The sequence below is a fragment of the Sturnira hondurensis genome, unplaced genomic scaffold, assembly GCF_014824575.4.
Source record: "Sturnira hondurensis isolate 20B ecotype Veracruz unplaced genomic scaffold, ASM1482457v3 Scaffold0014854, whole genome shotgun sequence".
In the NCBI taxonomy this organism is placed as follows: Eukaryota; Metazoa; Chordata; class Mammalia; order Chiroptera; family Phyllostomidae; genus Sturnira; species Sturnira hondurensis.
This window is the reverse complement of record NW_028087485.1, coordinates 1,622,571-1,644,985: the sequence shown is the minus strand read 5'-3', so window position 1 is coordinate 1,644,985 and position 22,415 is coordinate 1,622,571. Positions and strand designations below refer to the sequence as shown.

The 22,415-nt window shown below is 51.5% G+C and overlaps 1 protein-coding gene across 2 annotated transcripts in view; it reads left to right on the top strand.

Annotated features, from left to right (window-relative positions):
• VWA2 (von Willebrand factor A domain containing 2) overlaps positions 1 to 22,415 on the top strand; it is a 44,328-nt gene that overhangs the window by 15,349 nt on the left and 6,564 nt on the right. For both annotated transcript variants that reach the window (XM_037063873.1, XM_037063872.1), the window contains 8 exons: positions 747 to 880; positions 6,033 to 6,142; positions 11,493 to 11,687; positions 15,071 to 15,204; positions 15,806 to 15,938; positions 18,521 to 18,576; positions 20,263 to 20,370; positions 21,430 to 22,002. In XM_037063873.1, coding sequence (XP_036919768.1) covers positions 747 to 880; positions 6,033 to 6,142; positions 11,493 to 11,687; positions 15,071 to 15,204; positions 15,806 to 15,938; positions 18,521 to 18,576; positions 20,263 to 20,370; positions 21,430 to 22,002 — 1,443 coding nt within the window. The remainder of the gene's footprint in view (positions 1 to 746; positions 881 to 6,032; positions 6,143 to 11,492; positions 11,688 to 15,070; positions 15,205 to 15,805; positions 15,939 to 18,520; positions 18,577 to 20,262; positions 20,371 to 21,429; positions 22,003 to 22,415) is intronic.

Below are 22,415 nucleotides of genomic sequence, written 5' to 3'. Positions count from 1 at the left end.
CTGATTCGAGCTTTGAACTCTGGAGCCACACAGCCTGGACTTGGGTCCTGGCTCCACCGCTTCCCAGGACTCAGTCCGTAGGAATGTTACTGAATTGCCCTGCACCCTGCTCTCCTCATTTCTCCAGTGGGAACAAACCTCCTAAATCTACTTAGGGGTGAGGGTGTGGGGTTTGGGGGCTGACAGCTAAATGATACAGGGTGCCTTTATGAAGTGACGGAAAATGTTCCAAAATGGACTGAGATGATGATGGAATAAAAATGTTAAAAGGCTTTAGACAATAGTCATCTAAGGGTGCATGTGAGAATGAAGCTACTTGGTGCATATAAAGCGTTCAGAGTGGCACCTGGCACGCAGGAAAGATCCAGTCAGTGCCGGGTGTTATTACTTGAACTGCTGGGTGATGTGACCTGTGGTACCTGGGTGCCTGGCTGTGTCCCAGACTAGACTGTGGCCCCCGAGGGCAGGGACCAGGGCTCTTCATACCGCTCCCTGGCCAAGCAGCCCTTTCTGTCACAAGGCTCAGTTGATGGTGTTGAATTTGACTCCTCCCATCAGTACAGTCTTTCACAGAAGGGCCTCCGGCCCGAACCCTGCCCAGTCTGACTTCCTTCTTGGACCTCAGAGGAGCAGCAGCTGAGCCACCACAGTGTCACTCCTGCCTCCTCTCTGCTTAGGGAGTGAGACCCTCTTGGGACCAGATGGCAAGGAAGCTGGCTGTCATGCATCTGTCCCCTCTCCCCTAGTTACGTGGTGCTCGACTGCAGTGGATGTCCTGTTTCTGATAGACGGCTCTCACAGCATCGGGAAAGGGAGCTTCGAAAGGGCCAAGCACTTTGCCATCACAGTCTGTGATGCTCTGGACATCAGCCCAGACAGAGTGAGTACCAGTCTTCCAGTGTCTGCATGTAGCATGCTTGGGTGCAAGTGATAGAAATCCAATCTTAAGCAGAAGAGGGCATTTACTGGCTTGTGGGACTGGGGAGACCAAGCATGGTGAGATCCGAGGGCTCAGTCCCTCTTTTCCTTCTCTCAGTTTTGCTTTCCACTGTTGGCTTCCTTTCCAGGCAGGTTTTCCAAATGCAGCACAGTTGCCCTGCGTTGTCCTTCAAGCTAGTGACACCAGCAAAAAGAAAGTGGCCTTCTTTCCTTGCTGCTGGCTGAAGCCCCAGCGAGGGCTCTGACTGGACAGGTGTAGGTCACATGACAATTCCTTACCCAATCACAGTAGTTCAAAGGAAGAGATCGTCTGTCTGGACCGGAAGCAGTACTCCTCCACGTTCACGGGGTGGGGGTGCACACGTGGATTTGGTTTCTCACTAGAAAGATGTTGTGTTTGCACCACAGTGGGAGGGGGAAAGATCGTAACTACCTCCTAAGACTAGAATCTCAGTATGAAGCACAGGTTCTGCCCTCTTTGTTCATGTGAAAGGCCCTACTCCTGCCTGAGTGAATGCAGCCAGGATGTTTATTCTTTCTGGCTCCAGCTAGTAGGTTTTAAATGTCCACAGAGTGTGCTAGCTGTGACTCTTGAAGCTAAGGGAAAGGCCACTTTGGAAAAACTCAGTAGAATAATGGGTGGTGAACACATACAGACAAACCCCAGAAAACGAAACATGAATTGCCCTTGGGCATGTGAAAAGATGCCCAATGACCTCGCTCAGTGGAATAGCACATCTCCAGCGGATGTGCCGTTTTTCACTCAACTGGATTAGCAAACACCGAAGTTTGGTGGCATGCTCTGCTGGCAAGTCTATGGGAATGGGTGGGGGTGTGAGCCTCTCCAGGGGGGAGGCTGACAGTGTCTATCACCCAACACTTTATTCTAAATGGACTCCCACGGATGATTTTTCCCAGATCGCATTCCTGGGTTAACCCCAGGAAAACCGCTAGGATTTGGGAGCAAAAATGGCCTTTTATGAGGACCAGATTTTCTCCAGAATGGCATGTCACTTGGGGAGAGTGAGCACATTACCCTGGACCTCTGGCAGTCTTGCACAGCTATTTGAGGACACTACATCAGAGCAGTGTGGAAGTTCCAACTGTGAAGTCAACCCATCACAGACTCTAAAAGGGCCAGGGCCAAGGATTGCTCAGTCTCCAACCTCTCTCATACAGGGCTGAGCTTTTAAAAGGAAATGATTCCCTATATGATTCTACTAGTTATTCATATAGGAATAGCCATAAAGATCCAATACTCTTGACCTTGATGTTGATGGAGTATGTCCTGAAGTGAGGGACCGAGAGCTCCCAGTGGAAGGCAGGTTGGAAGAGAAGAACTGTGTGGGTGATTAGAGGATGTTTACAGATGAGGAAATAGGCTCAGAGTGGCTAAGTGACTGCCTGGGGTCACACAGCAGTCTCAGAAGTGAGCTAAGGGTGGAGGAACTGGGGCTCTTGACTTTCAGCTCAGGATCTGTTTCATGTGGTCATGTGTCCTTACCCAGTGGGCTGTGATGAGGTGATGAGACTTGGACTTCACCCCCTGCTGTCCCATGGGAAGTGGGCCACGTGGTATTGTGTGTCTGGGAGTGAGAAAGAGAGTGTGTACGTGTGTAAAGGGGGCTGTTGATGGAATTCAGAATCCTCAAAAAGAGTCAAAAAACTATGACAAAAAAAAAAAACCTCACGGCTGGTGCTGTTGTTGGGAGTAGCTGTCCCCAACGACAAGGCACCAGAGTTCAGGAAATCTGATCTCAGCATTGCCACACCTAGACAGTGAGCGGCATTCTTAGGTTAGTACTGGCAACCCAGACAGTGCCCACAGCAAAGAGGGGAACAGGGAGAGGCCTGGGAATTTCCATAAATGAGGGAACTTGATTAGGTACAGAGTGGCTCCATTCTATTAAGAGGGCAGAAGCTGGGTGTGTAAGGAGATATATGTGGGCTTGGCCCAAGAAGAGCTTTCTCACAGCAAGATTTATTGAGCAAAGGAGTCAGGTGTCTCAGTGAATGAGCAAGCGAGCCTCCTGACCTGCCCTGGGCTCCGTCAGACTTGCTGGAATTTTAGCAAAGGGCTTTTTTTTTTTTCATCAGGGTGATTTCAGATGCTTCCACCTGATTTGTGGCTTCAGGTTTTATGTTCTTGCTGCTGTGTTTTTGTCATCTTGTTCTCTCCATGTGCAAGAGATTTTACTTTCTATAACTTTAGTGTTCAGGAGGAAATTTTCAAGTAGCTATAAATTAAGGCTTTTATGGATGCTCTGCTATTGAAGTGGTTAAGTGGATTTAAGGTGTTTGAAGTCTTCCTCTCAACACTTAAAAAGCTGAGAAGTAAAAAAAAAAAAAGAAAAGAAAAGAAAAAAGCAAGCTGAGACCTTCACTTCCTAGCTGCAAACAGTGATTCAGCAGGGTGATTACCTCGGGGTGAGAAGGCTGGGCGGGCTGGCTTCTCAGCCCTCAGCAAACTGAGGACGAAAGATGAAAGACAACTCTTTTGCTCCCAAACCACCAATTAAATTAAATGCCTTAACTACTGGCTCGAACTGTTTGTGTCTTGTTTTGTTTTGAAGTTGTATTTTTCCTGCTTCATTCAAGTAAGTACACCCAGCTGTTGGTCTCCAGGGAGGGTTTTGTGTTTTTTTTTTTCAACCTAAGGAATTCATTTACATAGTTCAATAAAAACACATCTCGTGAAAACTACCCCTTCTACCCACACAGTTTCAATGTGCTCAGTCTCCCTGTCTGCTTTCTTGAGCATTCTTACTGAGTCACTTCGGGCAAATGCAAGAAATACGAGTATATGTTCTCATTTCCCCCCTTTTTATAAAGAGAGGAGTAGGTGACACGCACTGTTCTCTTCCTTGTCTTACTCTCTTCACATGGTCTTGGAAGCCGGTCTATATCTACGTAATGTAGGTATTAACATACGTATATATTTTAGAGCTGATTATTGTTGCAGTGTAAGGATTTACGAATGTTGGATTAAACAGCCCCCTACTGATGGGCATTTGCTATTACAAATACACTGTAAGCGTGCAAATACGGTATTTCTCACATGTGGAAGAATATCTGCAGGACAGATTCCCAAGAGTGTTATGCGTTTTCCATCTTCAGGAAGTATCGACAAACTGCTCCCAAGGATGTTGGGACATTTATGTCCTCGCCATTAAAGATGGAGAATGTTGGTTGTCCCTGCAAATGTTGTGTCTGGCTTATTGCTACATCTCAGTGTGGGGCGGTCAGACATTGGTTTGGGTGTTAAAGAACTGTTTGTATTTCCTGTTGTGAGCTCTGTTCATATTCTTTGCCCCTTGTTTGTTGTTGTTGTTGGATTGTTGGCCCTTTACACACCAGTTCCTAGACACGCTTTACATTTTGGGGAAACTAACCCTTCGTCTCAGACGTGAGTTGCAAATAACGTTTCCGTTTTGTCTTCAGCGTTTGGTGGGGTCACGGTAGGGGGTGCCCTGCAGAAGTTTTCCTTGTGTAGTTGATTTATCAATCTTTCCTTTATGACATCTCGATTTTTAGTCATAGTAAGGTCTTTTGTACTCCGAGGTTTTAAAGGAACTCTCCCAGGATTTCTTCAAGAACTTTCATGGTTATATTTTTCACATTTAAATCTTGAATCCATTTGCAATTTATCGTTCATCATTCTTAAGTTGACCCAGGTGTTCCCAAATCACTCCATAACTAGACCACGTTCCCCCCTGCTGGTTCCAGATGCCCCCTTTATCGCTGGCTAAATTCAAGGGAAAGTTCAAAAGCATCCTCTTTCAGAAGCTTTTTCTTGGGCTTCTCCCTGCTCTGCCTTCCAGGGCCTGTCTCCCTGACACCACCACCCAAGATTTCTTCCTACTTAGGATGCCCAGTGGCTCCTCCTCAGAACGTCCCGGGAGGAAAGTCCATTGGGCTGTGCTCGGTGGGAGCAGATGCAGCCCACCTGGTATGGTGGGTGCTTCGATCCCCTCCCGGGCACCAGGCCTGTTAAGGCATCGGTGGTGAAGGAAGTCAACTAGAGAGCAAAAGGCAGCATCACTGCTGAAGCATGAATCACTTGGCTCATTTGCAGTCTCGGCCAGAATCAGAGATAGTTATGAGACTATCTCTGTAGTCTCTCCAGGGATGTTAGAGAGCCAATGGTTAGGTTCAGGGATTGGACCCTCGAGAGGAAATCTGAATGTTTATAGCCTTCTCTCTTTGAGACACACTAGTGATTTAAGGGTTCAGAGAATGACTTTACCCAGTTTACCTTCCCCACTCCTGCAAGGCATTGGGTGTTCTCCCAGGACCTCCTCAATTAGGATGCAAAATCTCTTCGGAATTCCCAGTGACTCTCTCTCCCTTTTCAGCAGGGGACCTTCAGCTCAGTTATTGCTTGCCTCTGGCTACAGTGCTGCTTGTCCCCCAATCTGACTCTGGTCCGGAGAGCTGGCCTTTCCTGATGTGTCAGGAATAGGCTTGGAAGGGCCGACCCCCTCTGCAGCCAAGGATAGGTGTGCGGTGGCTGTGGTTAGTGATGAGCCAGCGAGGATGGAGGCTGTGCTTAGTTTCTGTGACACCCCTGACCGGGTCAGTGAGCATTTTGCTGGAAGCCTGTGCTGGCAGCTGAGGCAAGCAGTGGTGCTGAGCCTCGTGAAGGTCACAGGCACAAAGTACAGTGGCCCGGCTCCCTCTCTTCCTTGCTCTGGGCCCGATCTGTGTCTTCTGAACACTGAGTTTCTCCAGCAATGGGTCCTGTGGATCTGAAGAGTGCCCTGCAGGTTAAAGGAAATAAGGTGAGATCATGTAAGACGGTGACCGCACCAGGCAGGCATGTGCGAGTGAGTGAAATGCCAGAACGGGGGTCAGGACAATTGAATCGGTGGTTGTCAGCGCAGAACACAGGCAGGTTCGACTGTTTTGTTCCAGATTCTTTTCCTGGTTTTTGGAACGGCTTCTCAGGGAGACCAGACAGCTCTGGCGTGGGAATTTGTTGCGTGGGCAGAAGACACGGTCGTTACCCATTCTCGTCCCATCTTCAAGCCTCTTAGGAATGCCTGTGACTTGACCCTGTGCTCAACCCCTGGGCCTTCTGTCTCCCCCTGCAGGTCAGGGTGGGAGCAGTCCAGTTCAGTTCCACTCCGTGGCTGGAATTCCCCTTGGACGCCTTGTCAACCCAACAGGAAGTGAAGACAGAACTCAAGAGGATGGTGTTCAAGTACGTAAGCTCTGAGGCTGCCTGGTTGGGATGCAGCCGACGGCTCTTAACGTCACTTTTGAAGGCTTTGGCCCTGCTCGTGGCCTCCCAGAGAGGGCCGGGGGGTCTGGAATGCCAGCTGTGCCCAGTGGGTAAGGAGAATCCCCTTCTCAGAAAGTTCACATATTTAATGTGTACAAGTCGGTAGTTCTGGGTATATTTTCAGAGTTGTGCAACGATTACCATAATCTAATTTTAGAACATTTTCATCACCCCCCAAAGAAATCCTCTAAATAGACATTTCTCAAGAGAAGATATATAAAGGGCCGATGAGCACATGGACAGAGATGCAACATCATTAGTTACTGAGGAAATGCAAATCAAAACCATAATGAAATACCACTTCATACTCACAGGGAAGGCTAACATACCAAACAGATAGGAATAAGTGTTGACAGGGATGTGGAACTCTCATACAATGGGTGGGATTATAAAATGGTGCGGCCACCTTGAAAAGCAGTTTGGCGGTTTCTCAAAATGTTAAACATGGAGTTACCACGTGACTGTGCAACTCCACTTCAAAGAACTTGAAAAGGTATGACCACACAAAATCATACGCCCTAATGTTCATAGCACATTGTTTATATGGCCAGAAAATGGAAGTAGCCCCCAAGTGTCATGGGTACACAGACAGCGTGGTGTATCCATCCAACTGAATATTATTCAGCGCGACCAGAGTCACACTGCCCGTCCAATAGGCCCCACCCAACTGTCCTTTCCCAATTCTCCCTCCCCTCCCCCACCCACCCCCTAAGTAGTTGGTCAAGCCTTTTTCTCAACTGTGGTGAAAGTCACGATTATGTGATTCATGCTAGAACATGGGTGAACCTTGAGAACATCATGCTAAATGAAAGGAGCAGACACAATTTACAAATTGTATAATTTCATTTCTATGAATATCTGAAATAGACAAATCTATGAAAATGAAGAGTTGGTTAGCCATTGCCAGGGGCTGCAGGGAGGGAAAGTGGGGCGGGGGGAGGTGACTGCTTATGAGTATAGGGCTTCTTTGGGGGTGATAAGAATGTTTCAGACTTAGATCATGGAGATGGTTGCATAATTCTGTGACTGTTTACTAAAGACCGAATTGTATACTTTAAAAGGGTGAATGTTTTGTTAATTATATTATTATCAATATAATATCTGATTATCCGGTAAACTTTTTACCTGCTATATGTTCACCAACATTTGCAGGGGGGTGAAGTAGCCTGTCGGTCTCTTCGGGACTGAAAGTCTAAAACTGTTTGGGTGACTTTGACTCGAATGATGTGACCCTGCTCTCTTCTGAAAAACTAAGCTAACTGCAGCAAGTTGGGTTTAAAAAGGCACTTCAGAGTTCATCTAGTATCGATTCTAACTCTTTATTTTATGGAGGGAGGATGCTGAGGTCGTGAAGGAGCTGGTGACTTGGCCGGGACCAGAGTCACACTGCTCGTCCAGGGGGCCCCGCCCAGCTGTTCTCTTCCACCTCTGCCTCCCCGCCACCCAAACGATTGGTCACGCCTCTTTCTCAGCTGTGCTGAAAGTCATAGCTAGGGGCTGGAGAGTATTCTTCAGGACATGAAACACAGAGCCATGTGAGGACTGTGCCAGAAGAGGGCGCTGGAGGTGGGGAATGAAGCCTCATTATATCTGAACGAGGTCAGCTCCATTTGGGGGGAGGTGTGCCCTTAGCACTGTGTATCCCAGGATAACTGTAAGAAACAAGAAACAGGGCAAGGCGGCAATGACTAACACTCTGGCCACACTCGTGGGGTCACTGAGGACACTAAAGCGGAGACACTGTTACTCATCACAACAGAGGAATGCTGGCTGAGCGGGAACAGTGGCCTCTCCGGGGCTCAGTTCCCTTTCTCTGCAGTGAAGTTTTAAACGCTGGCCCGATCGGAAGAGGTTTACCTAAAACCCAGAACTCTTGCCTTCCTAGACCAGGGTTTCTAGCCCCTAGAAGTGTGTTTTGAGGTGGCTGAGAAACCACCCTGAAATCACCTTTTTGCTACCTTGCAATAGGAACTTAAAAAATAGCACAACCAAGCCCTTCCACATTGCACCCTGTGATAACATAAAATAAGATAAAACATGGCCAGCAACTGGCTCTGAAAGCCCAGGACTCCTGGCCAACCAACCGGCTGGCCAGTCCCACTCTGTCATTTTCATTAACCTCCCAGGAAGGCAACTCTGGGTTTTGGGATAGGATTTTTTTGGGACCCCGGCTACAGCTTTATCCGAGTTTTACTGCACATAGATAACTCTACAGAGATAGCATTCACCACTTTCCCCGAGCACAAAGCCTCTTAGAGTGTTCTCTGCAGATGTCAAACCTCATTAACATTGAAACATAGCTTTTAGAATAGTTATAAAGCACTCAGCTCTTTTTAACTAAATGGTATTTGGTATGTACTTCTGCATAAAGCTGTACTTTTCATGTTGATCCTGTTTAGTGGTTAGATAATAATCCAATGAATTGAACTATCACAAAGTATTAAATTGTTCTAGAAGGACATCATTTGCGTTGATTCCAGGACTTTTGTTGATTGCTTAAAAAAAAGGGGAAAGACTGTAATCAACATTTCTATACCCATAGTGAGTCTTCTCGTGAAATATCTTTCAGAGTCTGTTCCATGGGCTACCTGCATCGGAATAAGTGGGAAAGGGGAGGCTGGTTTTAAAAAATGCAGATTCTCAGACTCGGTCAAAAACCTACCAATCTGGACTTTCTGAGAATAAGGTGCTAAGTGTCTGCGTCATGAAGTCTCCTGAGGGATTGACTTTCACACTCACTGGGATTTGAGACGACCTCAAAAGACTTCTTGGAATGGGCGGCTGGTTGGGTCACTGTGGTCATGAACACTGATGGAGAGCGGTCGTGAGGTTTTCAGGGCTGGGCACAGCATTAATCCTCAAACAGTACTATTACTTTTCCTGCTTTCATAGGGAAGGGAACTGAGTCTCGGGTTAGGGAACTTGTCCAAGTTTACCTGGCCAAAGGATCACAGGAGTGATGTTTGAGTCCCACTCACTTTGAGCTCGTGTTCTCAATCACTTGACTGCAGGGACAGCCAGATGTTTAGCTTCTAACCCCCCACCCCCCAAAAGTTCATACTTTGCCATCAGAATACCCCCAGACAGTAGTCGATCTGTGAACCTCCACTTTCAACCAGTTTAGTCTCATGAAAAAAAATAGTCAAATTTCAGTGAGACTCTGGCCTTAGACACTCTGTCTGGAGCGGCTGTGAGCTCAGAACAGACACGGAGAGAGAGACACTCCATGGAGTAAGGAGAGTGGAGGCTGCAGGGTTTCTTCGCATTTCCCAGAGTTCAGAGCTGTTAGGAATCTCTCACCTGACCTTGGTCGGAAGCCAGGCGTGTTCCAGTGGAAAAGGCCAATGAGGGTGCAGAGGTGAAGAGCGTGGGTGGCCCAGGCATTTGTGTGCTGAGTGATATGAAGGGCGGACACCTGGCCGGCCAGTGGAGTTGGGGGCCTGGACTCTCACATCCTTGACATTTAAATTCTCTGTACGCACAGCCAGGAGGCTCATGGCACATTGCCAGGGATGCACAAGAAGGCTCAGGGAGCTCCGTGGTCACTGGGGCACTTTGGCTCTTGGTGACAAGTGTTTTATGACCATTTGGCTAGAACAATAAGGAGAAGGTATCAGCAAACTTCTTCAGTTAAAAAAACAGAGAGTAACTATTTTAAGCTTTGCAGGCCATATGGTCTCTGCACAGACAGTACGTAAGTGAATGGGCGTGGCTGTTCCCCCACCCCAAATTTTATCTAACCGGTAAAGGGCCGGATTTGGCCCACGGGCTGTAATTTGCCAACCCCTGGAGAGGGAAGACCATTGGCTCTTCAATCAGCATGCCTGGGTTTCAACTCCGGCTCTGAGCACCACGGGTCTGAACTTTCCTGTGCTTCCTCGTCTCCCTTTCATCTAGTCTACCTCCCATCTGGTGGGTTCACAGTAAACACTAGTGGGTTGAGAACAGTAAGCAGGAGCTCCGCAAAGAGAATTGCCCTTTAAGAGCTCACGGACGACAGAAAGCAATGAAAGCGAAGACTCCTCTAGGCCTGGCCCATCCACCCTCCCCAGGCACAGGCTTCCACGCTCTCTCCTCACCCCTGCGCTGGATGGAGAGGACGTGGAGGACTGAGAGGAAGGTGGGACCTCAACAGGAAAGGAGCCTAGGTCCTAGAGTAGCTGCCTGGAGGACAGCAAACCTGGCCAGGGGACTGGGCAGGAGGACCAGGCAACTCGCATGAGCAACTGACACTTTTAGTGTTACATGTATGCACACACATTTATACATGCACATACAAACACACACAAAGACAGTGCCCGCGTCTCATGTCCCTTGCATATTTTCACGTTAGAAGAATGGCCGTAGGTTCCTCTATGAGGGTTGAATTAGAGGCAGGCATTGCCTTAACTTATACTCAGACTGTAATGAGTATAATACCCCCCTCCCCACCAATCTGTAGTTTGTGATTAGTCCATGTTTCACAGTGATGACTTAACAGGTTTTCTCTGTGCATAGAGTTAACCGCTCATGTTTGGATGTGTTACCATCCACTGAAAGGTGGCCTAAAATCCACTGTACTGAGTCATTCTTTTCCACCAGTGGATACTGAGAGGCAGCAGGCCTCCCTCTGAGGACCTGCATGAGTCCCCTATTGTGAGATCTAGTAGAGATTCTGCACTGGGGTTCCAAGCTCATCAACAGTCCCTATAACTGGGCTCTAAGGTTACAGAATCTTAGCATCCCAATGAGATGGGACCGTTGTAACCCACCGTGATCTGGAGGCAGCCAGACAGTTCAGCCTCCCACCACCTGACCCTGAACTTGGAAGTGGGCCAGGCAGGCCTGACAACAGAAAGGACCCTGTCATTCACTCTTGCGGATTCTTACTAAGTTCTGTTATTTGCTTTCTCACCTCAGGGAGATGTGGGGCCACAACAGAAAGGGAGTGACACAGGGGTGGGGAGTGGGAGGCAGGTGTCAGAGGGACAATGGTAGCTGTGGTCAGCCCGGAGCTGTCACTAGGAAAGACGCAAAGAGCGACGTTCTTACCTAAACAACAGCGCTGTGTGGGGTGCCTCTTAAGATCCCAGGAAAAGTTCATTTCTTCGTGGTTGTGGTTTTGAGGGTGAGAAGGTGCATCTCTGCCGGTGGAATTGTCACTTTGAGCCTCTGCCAGGAGGCCGTGGCCGCCCCTACTAATGGAGGAGCCCTTGCTGCAGGCTGTCTTCCACTTCCCCTCTCGGGATCACTAATTCTCCCTTTGTTTCTTCTTCCTGGGCGAGCTCAGAGGAGGGCGCACAGAGACAGGCCTCGCTCTGAAGTATTTTCTGCGCAAAGGCTTCCCCGGGGGCAGAAACGCCTCCGTACCCCAGGTGCTCATCATCGTCACTGACGGGAGGTCCCAAGGGCACGTGGCGCTGCCTGCCAAACAGCTGCAGGAAAGAGGGGTCACGGTGTTTGCCGTGGGGGTCCGCTTTCCCAGGTAAGAGACTTGGTCACCCTGGGCTGGTGCTGGGTGTGGGTCGGCCTGGGGACCGAGGTGCAGCTGAGAGACGCATGGCCACCGGAGGGTTGGGGAGGGGGACACACGGTGCTGGTCCTCCCAGGACCTGGCTGCTCTTCACTTGTTGTGCTGCTGCTGGGGCACAGGGGCCTCTGAGGCTGGAAGTCCGAGCGCTTGCACTGTCTCCAGTCTGAACGTTTGGTGTGAAGTGCCTGAAACTTGACTTGAATTTATTTGGGTAGAAATGGGAAATTCATGAACTCATCTAACTGGGTGGGTCAGGGGTCCCTCCTGGTGAGCAGGAGGAGCCAGGGCCTGGAATGCCATCGAGATTCTATCCCCTCCTGTGTCTCTGGGAGCTGGGATGGCAGCTGCAGGCAGTGCCCAGTGCACAGCTTCCCCACTGTGCCCCGGGGGAGGGGGGGTGGGGAGATTCATTTCCCCAGTTTCCAGTTGAACAGTCCGAGAAAGTGTTCTGATTAGGTTGTTTCACACACCCACTCCTGAGGCCTGGGCCGTGGGGTGACTGGCTGCCTTCCTCCAACCACATTTCTCTGATCCTGGAAGATGCCTTTTTAGGGGAGGGGGAGGCAAAGCTCCTCGGTGCGCTCAACCCACCAAGTGGAGGTGACGTTTATGGGTGCCTAGGTGTTGCGGATATTGAGTGGAATGACTCTGGTCTGGGCACCAGGGGTGTCATTCCATGTGGAAATCCCTTTATTCATTTTAGGACATTATTTATTCTCTTAGTCAATCAAGATAAGTTCTCACGCAAGGTGCTATTCTAGGTTCTGGGGATTCAAAGACAACCACACAACCATACACACCCTCATGGAGCTTCCATTCTAGGAAAGGAACTCAAAGTCAATCAAATGAATGAATGAATAAAGTAATTTATTTCCATGAATTCATAATTCAAGTCCATAATTTCATTTCCATAATTTCAGGTGGAAATGAAATAGAGGAGAAAAATAAAGTGGGTTAAAAGGTTCCACACTGATGGGGAGTAGAGAAGATAGAGATTTCAGGTAGGGAGGTCCCTCAAGGCTTCTTTGAGGAGTTCATTTTTGAGCACAAACAACAGGCCAAGAAGGTGGGTGGCAAGTGCAAAGGCCCTGTGGCCGTAGGTTGCTGAGTGAGTTATAGGAACAGCAAGACAGCCAGGGCGTGGCTGGAGCCCAGCAAACCAGGAGCGACTACAAAAAGTAAGATATAGGAGATGGGCGGAAGTCAGGTCCAGAGACTGTGTGGGTCATAGTAGACTTTGGAGCTTCTTGTGAGTAGGCTGGGAAGTCTCTGGAGGGTTTTGAGCAGGGAAATGACAGGAATTGGCCTACATTTTAAAAGAGCACATTGGCTCCCAGGTAGAGAACAGACTGCTGGCGTGGGGCAGAGGGAGGCGCAACAACGGGGCAAGTGGAGAAACCAGCTAGCAGGGCTTGGGAGCCACTCACACAGAGGTGATGGGAGGAGCGGTTAGTCTTAGGTACGTTGTTCGGAAGGCAGAGCAATGGAGTGGCTGCCAAACTGGATGGGGGCCTCAGCCTCCAGTGAGTGGTGGTGCTGATGGGAGAGATTGGAGGACAAACACGGAAACCGAGTTCCATTTCGAACAGGTACGTTTGAGATGCACATTGGCCATCTAAGTAGAGCAGCTGACTTGACAGTTGGATGTGAGGGTCTGGGATGTAGGAGAGAGGACGGGACAGAGGTCGAAACTGGGGGTGGTATTTGAAGCCTAATAAGATTGCCAGGGAGTGTGGCACAGAGAGACGATGACCGAGGACAAGTGTGTGCAGGTCGGAAAGGGGAAGGAGAGAGACTGGGGGGGACTGAGGGACCGTGGGGATAGCCCGGACTTTGCCACGTCCTGGGGGTGATGGTGACTGCCACCCTCCTAAGCATCACTGTTGCCTTTGCCAGTAAGTTGGTATTTAGCACAGGCTGCTTCATCATTGGTTCTTTTGAGGGGGGGCCTGGCTTCACGGTGCACCGCCCTCCTCCTCCCACAGTGCCGAGTGGAGAGCGTTGAGCCCAGTATTTCAAGGGCCCACAGGTTTGCCAGCGAGGACGCAGAATCCACCCCATGGTAGAAACACATGGCCTGCTGGGTGGGGGGTGGGGTTCTTCTGAGCGGCAGACACGGAGCCTCTGGGGGAGCCTCCAGGCCCACCTGCCCCCTCCCCCAGCTCCTGGTAAAAGCGTGGTCACTATTGACCAGTGGCTCTCAAAGTGTGTCCACTGGACCAGCAACTTCTGTATCACCTGGGAACGTGTCAGGAACGTCAGGGCACACACTGGGGCCCTGTCCCCTGGAATCCAACACTCGGGGACGAGGCACCTCCGCCCGTGGTTTCTCTGTCCCTCTGAGTCTGATGGCCACTCGAGTTTGAGGGCCACCACTGTGGGCCACAGAGGCTCTGTGTGACTCTTCTGCCCTGCCAGCATTTATGGAGCCCCTTCCCTGGTGGCTCTCCTCTCTGGCTGAGCATCTGCCTTACCGGGGAGCTTGTAAGAAAGCCTGTTGCCGGGCGGGGCCTGGAAGAGCTGCGCCCCGAGAGTGTGAGTGTGAGCCCATAGCTGAGGGCCGGGTCTGCGTGCGGGCCCTGTGCTGGGTCCTGGGAGAAACGTCAGGTTTCTGTGGCGTCAGAGAACAGGGGAGTCAGTTCTAGAAAGAAACGAGATTTCTGCCATATTGCTGAACCTTGGCCTATTATGATGAATTTTTGAGGGCAGGATTTTAAGTGCATTACTGACTGCCCTGTCTTCTTAAAAAGAGGTTCCTCCACCTCATCTGACCTTTTTGTCATGCCCGTGTCCTCGAGCTGCCCACCACTTCGTCTTGGGCACTGAACGGCGCCCTCTGGCCGTCAGCGTGTGCCGGCTCCTCTCTCAGATGGCTTCCCGTCGCTGGCCTTTGAGTCCTCCTCAGGTTCTCTGTTTATTAGTTTTTGCTATTACTGGGTATTCTTTTTTGCTCTTTTCTTGCCTGGAACCAGTTTCCTTCATTTCGTTTCTGATTCAGTTCTTCTCTCCAGCTGTGGATTCCAAGACCAGACGATGAAATCTGTAGGGGGCATGTGTGGAATTGGAGTGTGAGGTTCTCCTGCAGGGAGGTCCGCGGGCTGTGGCATGGACGCATGATGACCCAGGGCTGCGCATCCTTGAGGCCGTCCTGCGGTTCACTTCTGGACCTCCCCCGCACCCTGGGTGGCTGAGGTTGCAGCCAAGGGGCTTCTGGGTCCCTGGGGATGGTGTTGTCGTCTGTGAGGAGCCGTGTTCTGGAAGATGGAAGGGGCAGGAGGAAGGTGGGTTTGGAGTGATGAGACAATGTAATCTCTCTGCTGGTGGCTGCGGCACAGGTGGGAGGAGCTGCACGTGCTGGCCAGTGAGCCCAGGGAGCAACACGTGCTGATGGCCGAGCAGGTGGAGGACGCCACCAACGGCCTCTTCAGCACCCTCAGCAGCTCCGACATCTGCACCTTTGCCTCTCCAGGTAGGCCTTCCAGCCTGGGGAGGTGTGGGCTTGCCCTCGTGGAAGTGGGGTGTGAGAGGAGGGTTCCGCAAGCATGAGGTCAGGACTCAGCATCCTCTCCAGGAAGGGTGGTGAGAGGACAGGGGCCCAGCAGCTTCTGCCCTGGGGCCTTCTGCTGTGTTCTGCCTTCCTGTGTCAGGCCCTGTGGGTTGCTCAGCTGGAACCCTGAGCTTTGTGGGGTACAGGGGCCCAGGACTTGGGAGCACGTGAGGCCCCTGTGCCTGTCCCCTGCTTGGGAGGTAAAGCCAGGCCAGCTCCCCGGCTGTGCCCTGCTGTGGTCAGCACACAGCACAGTTGCATTTGTAGTTGTCTTCGTTAGGGTCCACCAGGAGCAAATAAAATGTGTTCTAGGAAACGTACATGTGGGGACATGATGTAAAAGCTATGCAGAGGGCCTGTACAGGGCCTGTGCAGAGGAGATGCCCAAAGACAGGCTCCCCAGCAAGGGGCAGAGCGTAGCCCTTCCCTAGAATGCTTGGCCCAGGGCTGAGGGTGAAGGAACCACAGTGAGGGGAGGAAGTATAACCCTGTCTTCTCCACTGGGCATGTGCCGTGGACACAGACTGCAAGGTCCAGCCTCACCCCTGTGAGCGCAAGACGCTGGAGACGGTCAGGGAGCTGGTCGGCAACGCCATGTGCTGGAGAGGATCTCGAGGGACCGATGGTGTGCTGGCCGCACCCTGTCCCTTCTCCAGGTATGTCCATGTGGCCTGAGGTCAGGGCCGGAGGGCATGGCCTGGTTGGGGGCAGAGGTCCCCAAGGCTGAATGCTCAGGAGCTTCAGGGCTTGGAGGAGTCCTGGGAGGGAGCCAGGGACAGAATTCCCTGGGTATAGGGAGGGGCGGCAAGGGCAGGGCCATGCTGGAGGCTGGTTAGTGAGCCAAAGGCCGTCCTTCACGGCAGTGCTCTGCACGTGGGGTGGTGAACTGGTCGCTGGTTCCTCGGAGCACCAGCTTCCACATTTCTGGGGGTTAAGTGAGGCAATAGGATTAGGATCTTGGATGAATTTCAGTGGGGAGGCGGTGGCGATGCTGGAATCTTCAGGACTGGACCTCCGGCATTCCAGAGTGCCTGCTGCCAGGCCAGCGGCCTGCCCCTTGCCAGTCCCTGACACTGTCCAGACTACCTGCAGTCCAGTGCCTGGCCGGCACCATGAGCCAGCCTCTCCCCTGTCTTGAGGGCCAGGGTGGCGTGTGAACCAGCTGCACCTTGGCCCCTTTGCCTGTCCTCCATTGAGATCAGATCATACACAGCAGTGAGATGGGTCGGCATAGCAGCGTGAGGGCCCTGCGGGGTGAATGCAGAGCCCAGGGGCCGCCTCGGCAGGGCAGGACCGTGCCCCACACGTGGTCCAGAGGAAGCGGGCCTCATGCCACGTCAGAGACTGTGGAAGCTCTCCTCAGCTCCCAAGGTTTCCCGTGAAAGGACGCACTTCTTTGTTCCTCGGTGACAGCATTCCAGGTGCTGCCCTGAGCCACGCAGCAAGCAGAGAGGAGCAGGCACCGTCGCTGCCCCTCCCCGGTGCCCCCGGTTCAGAGAGGCCATTGAACAGGAGGACCAGTGACCACCCTGAGGCGTCCCAGGTGCCAGGATGGGGACTGTCCTCCCTGGGATGGACAGTGCACTAATACTGGAGGTCCCCACAAGAAGACCTGCATAGGAAAACTCTTCATCAGTTCCCTCATTCAAGAAATACTCGCCAGGGCCTCTTGTGTTGTCGGCACTGTCCCAGGTCCCTGGGAATCAGCATGAATAGCTCAGCAACATCTGCCCTCAGCTCAGGAACTGACTCTCCAGTGGTGGGAGGCAGCAGTCAGTGAATCAGATACATAAAATAAACTGGGAGGTAATGATAAGAAAGAACCCAGGGATGGGACTCAGTGGGGTGGGCCAGCGATGAGGCTTGCATGTGGCACCTGAGTTAAGTGGGACAAGCTGTGTGCAGATCTGGCGAAGTCCTGTGACCAGTGTCTGCTCCAGCAAGGCAGGCCCCCGGTGCAGGCCGAGGTGGGAGCTGGCTGGGCTGGGACTTGTGGTTTTAGGAGGAATACACATGGAGAGGGAGCAGATTTCTCTTTAATGAGCTGGCAGCTTGACAAAACTTTTATTTCAGTGACTCTGAATTTGAAACTGATGTGGCTTTGACCCCAAGAGGATGTTTTGCTCCAGGGAAAGTTCTGCCCTCGGGGTGAGCCCATTAGCCTGCCCCTGCAATGGCAGCCCAGGGATCTGTAGGAAGAAGGCCTCTTTGGAAAATGGGAGAGAACTGTTGCCACTGCCCAAAGATGAGAATGTCCTTGGGTGAGCCATCCCTGGAGCTGCTGCCGACCAAGAGGAGGGCTTTCTACCTGCGCATGAGGAGCGCCCCCTGCTGAGGCCGGCCCATCACCCCGCAGACTCAGGCCTCGGGTGCTGAGGACAGGGCCTTTGGAGTCAGATTCGGATCCCACCTCTGCAGTGTTCTAGTAATTGCGTGACTTTGGGCACCCGAATTCAGCCCTCTGAGCCCATATCTGCTTCTGGAAGATGGGGATGACTCTCTCCCAGTGGATTCAAGGTGACCCTGGGGACACCTGGAGCATGGAAGCCACCAGAGGAATGGTGGCCCTGTTATCACCGAATGGCTGCACTCGAGAGGAGCTCAGACGTCATCAAGTCCAGTGGTTTGAAATCTTGAGCTGCTCGGCCTCAGATGGACCAGATGGACCTTGTGCAGACCAGAAAGATCACATTGGGGGTAAAGGGGTGGGGTTGTGGCACTGGGGTGGCCTGGCACCCTGGCCACTCAGTCTCCTTCCCTCCATCGAGGACCCAGGGAACACAGTTGAAAACTGCAGATAGAGTTACTCCATAGAAGGAGGAACCAAAGACCAGAGAAGGAAAGTAACTTGCCTGGGGTCACACAGCCAGAATCCAGTTACCTAATTCCTGGTTTCCCAGCCCTTGCCCCCTGCCTCCTTCCTTGTGCTGACCCCAGAAGTAACTTGTATTGCAAAGCTGTTCTCTCGGTTCAGTTTTAGACACAGGTGTCTCTAACTTCTGACATGATGGCCAACTTACATTGTCTTTTTATTTTTCCATTTCCTCTGGGTAGATTGATACATTCTCTTCTTGATAGGCAGATAAAAGCTGGGGCGGAATCTAGAAAGAAAACAAGGAAGTCTTTCTTGACCAGCTTCTGCATTGGTATTTTCTATCTTTGTGTTTTAAAAAAGCCACCCCAGTTTCCACCCTCCTGTTAAAACTTTGATTTCTCCATTTCTTCCCTTCAATGGCAGCTGGAAGAAAGTGTTCCTAACCCACCCTGCCACGTGCTACAGGACCATCTGCCCAGGTACAGGCTGCCTCTTGGCTTTTCCTGCTGTGTCTGGGCCGTGGGACTGGGCTCGTCTTTTATCTGTTGTGGAGTGTTTGCTCGTCCCAGGCTCTGTTCTCAGACTTCCCCTGGACTGGTTCATGCCGTCCTCACAGCAGCACTGTGGAGCAAGTTCGGTTTCACCCCTTTCTCGATGAGGTGACTAGAGCTTGGGGGTGGGACGCTCATGAAGGTGCCCGAGTGAGTGCAGGAGCCCATGTTCATTAACTCCAGGGGCCAAAGGCTCGCTGTCCTGCTGCTGTGCCAGCCCTCAGAGGCTGTTGACAGTCACGGGTAAACTTGAGAAACAGCACTACATACACCAAAGTGTTGCCTGAGTCTTAGGATGCCCACACTGTCGGCTTCATGTTACTGAGACCTTTGTCCTCATCAAGCGCAGGTCCAGCTCTGGTTCATCACGATGGTCACTTGGGGCTCCTCCAGGCCTCCTTTGCAGCCATGGGCCACCAGGGTGTGTTGTGCCGGTTTGCTAGGGCTGCTGTGGCAGAATAGGACAGACTGGTGGCCTCAACAACAGAAATGCATTTTCTCACAGTTCTGGAGGCAGCAAGTCCAAGATCAAGGGGTCAGCAAGTTTGGTGTCTTCTGAGCCCTCTCTGCTTGGCTTGCGGATGATAATTTTGTCATTGTGTCCTCACATGGCCTTTCCTCTGTGCACGTCCCTGGTGTCTCTTCTTCTAAGGACACCAATCATATTGGACTGGGACCCACCCTATGACCTCATTTAGTTTTAATTTCCTCTTTAAAAGCCCTATGTCCAAATACAGTCACATTCGAAGGTATCAAGGGTTGGGACTTCTGCATAGGAATCTGGGGTGGGGTACCCAATTCAGTCCCTAATAGTCCAGGTCCCATGGGCACATCCCCAAGTGAGCCCGTAACTCACACAGTGCCTTATGGAGCTTGCCACTGAGTGTCCTTCACCACCCACACCCTGCCCTCCGGTACATGCCTCCCTCTTCCCCCCTTTGCTGTACGTCGTCACAGTTACTGGGTCAGCCAAAAAGCCCACTTAGTTTTTTTCCGTAAAATAAAAACACAGTTTTCATTTTCACCAATAACTTTATTTGGATATTTTAAGTAGGTCTATTGTCTCCTGCTATTGGCTTCTAGTGGGTAGAGACCAGGGGTGCTGCTAAACATCTTCCAAAGCGTGAGACAGCCCCACAGCAAAGAGTTATTTGGCCAAAATGTCAGTGGTGCCAAGGAACTTTGCAAACTACTTCTGACACATTCGATCAGTCATAGCACTTTCTCCATACACTGCACAATTTTTTGTGTGTTTCAGTTGCATTTTTACCTCCCCTGAAATAAGCATAATATGCCCAAAATGTTGTGTACCTTCTTCTATCTTCAATGTGAAAATGGCCGCACAAAAATTCACCAATGTTCATGGCTTTCTTTAAGTGCACACTAATATGACAGCTGTCACAGTGTAATCTAACCAAGTTGTTTCAAATGAACTTGAAGACAAGTAAGTGCTACTACTAGAGCCATTATACAGAAAAAACTAAAGGAGCTTTTTGGCCAACCCGGTCGTTTCCTTGTGGTCCCCGGGGGTGGGGGGTGCCTCCTGTGGTGGGGCAGGGGGACTCATGCCCGGGGGCTAGTGTGCCAGGCTGTTAATGGGCATCTCTCTCCTAGGCCCTTGTGACTCCCAGCCCTGCCGGAATGGAGGCACATGCGTTCCAGAAGGACTGGACAGGTACCACTGCCTCTGCCCACCGGCCTTCAGAGGGGAGGCTAACTGCGGTACGTGTGCAGGCACTTCTGAGCTGGACCGTTGGGGACCACTGCGGAGCGGTGTTGTCCAGGCTCCCCCCCGCCCCATCTCACCTCTCTCCGCTCAAGCTACTAGGTAGAAACTGGCCCTTGAGGTTTAGAGACACCTACTAACCAAGTGCACCACTGCTGTGGTGTCTCCTGTGATATGGCCTCTGAGCGCCCCTCGAGTAAACAGCTCAGCTGGTGAGGCTCCAGGAAGGACAGTGGCATAAGCTCAGTGGTGAGCTTTAGAATGGCCACCGCCTGACCTTTGAGCGCTGCTGAGCCCAGGGCTGGGCAAGCTGGGGCTGGCCCAACTCGGGGTCCTGGCTCTGGGCAGAGACGCTTGTCCCTTTTGCTAGGAGCAGGAGCCTCAGCCCTTTTTGGTTTTAAAGGTATGAAATGGGGACTGCAATGGGCTTCACCCCATAGGTTTGTTGGGAGCTTGAAATCAGATTACGTACAGGGTGGGGCGAAAGTAGGTTTCCAGTGGTGAGTACACAAAACAAGAAGTTTATCCTGGTATTATTTATTAATTATTGTATGGTTTCCCATACGAACCGTGAACCTACTTTTGCTCCACTCTGTACGTGAAGTGCTTAGCCCAATGCCTGATACATAGGAGGGGTTTAATAACTTTTTTAAAAAATGTAGTGCTGGGTCAATTGGAGATGTGCATGGGAGAAACCAGTCTTGACCCTCTACCTCAGAAGCCCCACAAAAATAGATTCCAGATGGATCATAGATCTCAGTGTAAAAGGCAGAGCCGGGAACCCTCTGTTTCCCCATCAGAGCGTGTCTTCGTGATTTCTTAAACAGGACACAAGAAGCACCAACCGTCGTGGGGGGAAGTTATAACACAGAGTGTGTTATTAAATAGTGGTTGGGTAAAAATCTTTGGCTAGAGCCAGGAGGAAGCTCTCTGTGATGTGTCCTCGGTCTCTCCACCCTGTCTCCCTCTAGGGACAGGGGTTTCTCTTGCCTAGTGGGTTGCTGGGGCCTCTTGGGTGGGGCGGTGACCATGTGACGGCCACTGTGATTCTGCAGCCCCGACGCTAAGCCTGGAATGCAGAATCGATGTCCTCTTCCTGCTGGCCAGCTCGGCGGGCACCACGCTGGAGGGCTTCCTGCAGGCCAAGGCCTTCGTGAAGCAGTTTGTGCAGGCATCGCTCAATGAGGACTCGAGGGCCCGTGTGGGTGTGGCCTGGTACAGCCAGGAGCTGGAGCTGGCAGTGCCCGTGGGCGAGTACCAGGACGTGCCCCACCTGGTCAGGAGCCTGGATGCCATCCCCTTCAGCGGAGGTGCCACCCTCACAGGCAGTGCTCTGCAGCAGGTGGCAGAGCGCGGCTTTGGGAGCGCCCGCAGGACGGGCCAGGATCGTCCTCGCCGAGTGGTGGTCCTGCTCACAGACTCACGCTCCGAGGACGAGGTGGCCGGCCCAGCACGTCATGCGAGGGCCCAAGAGCTGCTCCTGTTGGGCATGGGCAGCGAGGCCATGCAGGCGGAGCTGGAGGAGATCACGGGCAGCCCAGAGCACGTCATGGTCTATGCTGACCCACAGGACCTGTTTGACCAAATCCCAGAGCTGCAGGGGAAGCTGTGTAGCCAGCCGAGGCCAGGTAAGACCCAGGTACCCTTACCCACTGCGGAGTAACCTCAGCCTGACCCCGGGCCGGAGGTCAGGAGCAGGCCCTTGCTTTTTTTCTATCACTTAACCAAGGCCTGTGTCTATAGGCTGGAACCACGTTTATGCATTAGTCACATGAGTAACTTCTCAGTTTACTGGTCAATAAAAGGGGGCCAATAATAGCACCTTCTGGAGGGGTTTGTGAGGATTAAGATAAGCCATGTCCACGGAGTAGGCACTCAGAAAATAGTAGGCATTACTATTTGTCATTATTTTTATTCATTTATTATTATTATTATCATTATTAACAAGGAGCTCGGAATCTAGTAAGCATGCTATAGAAGAGCAGCCTTCCAGCTGCTTCGATGGAAGGTGGGTACGTTCCCACTGTGCACACGCACTCAC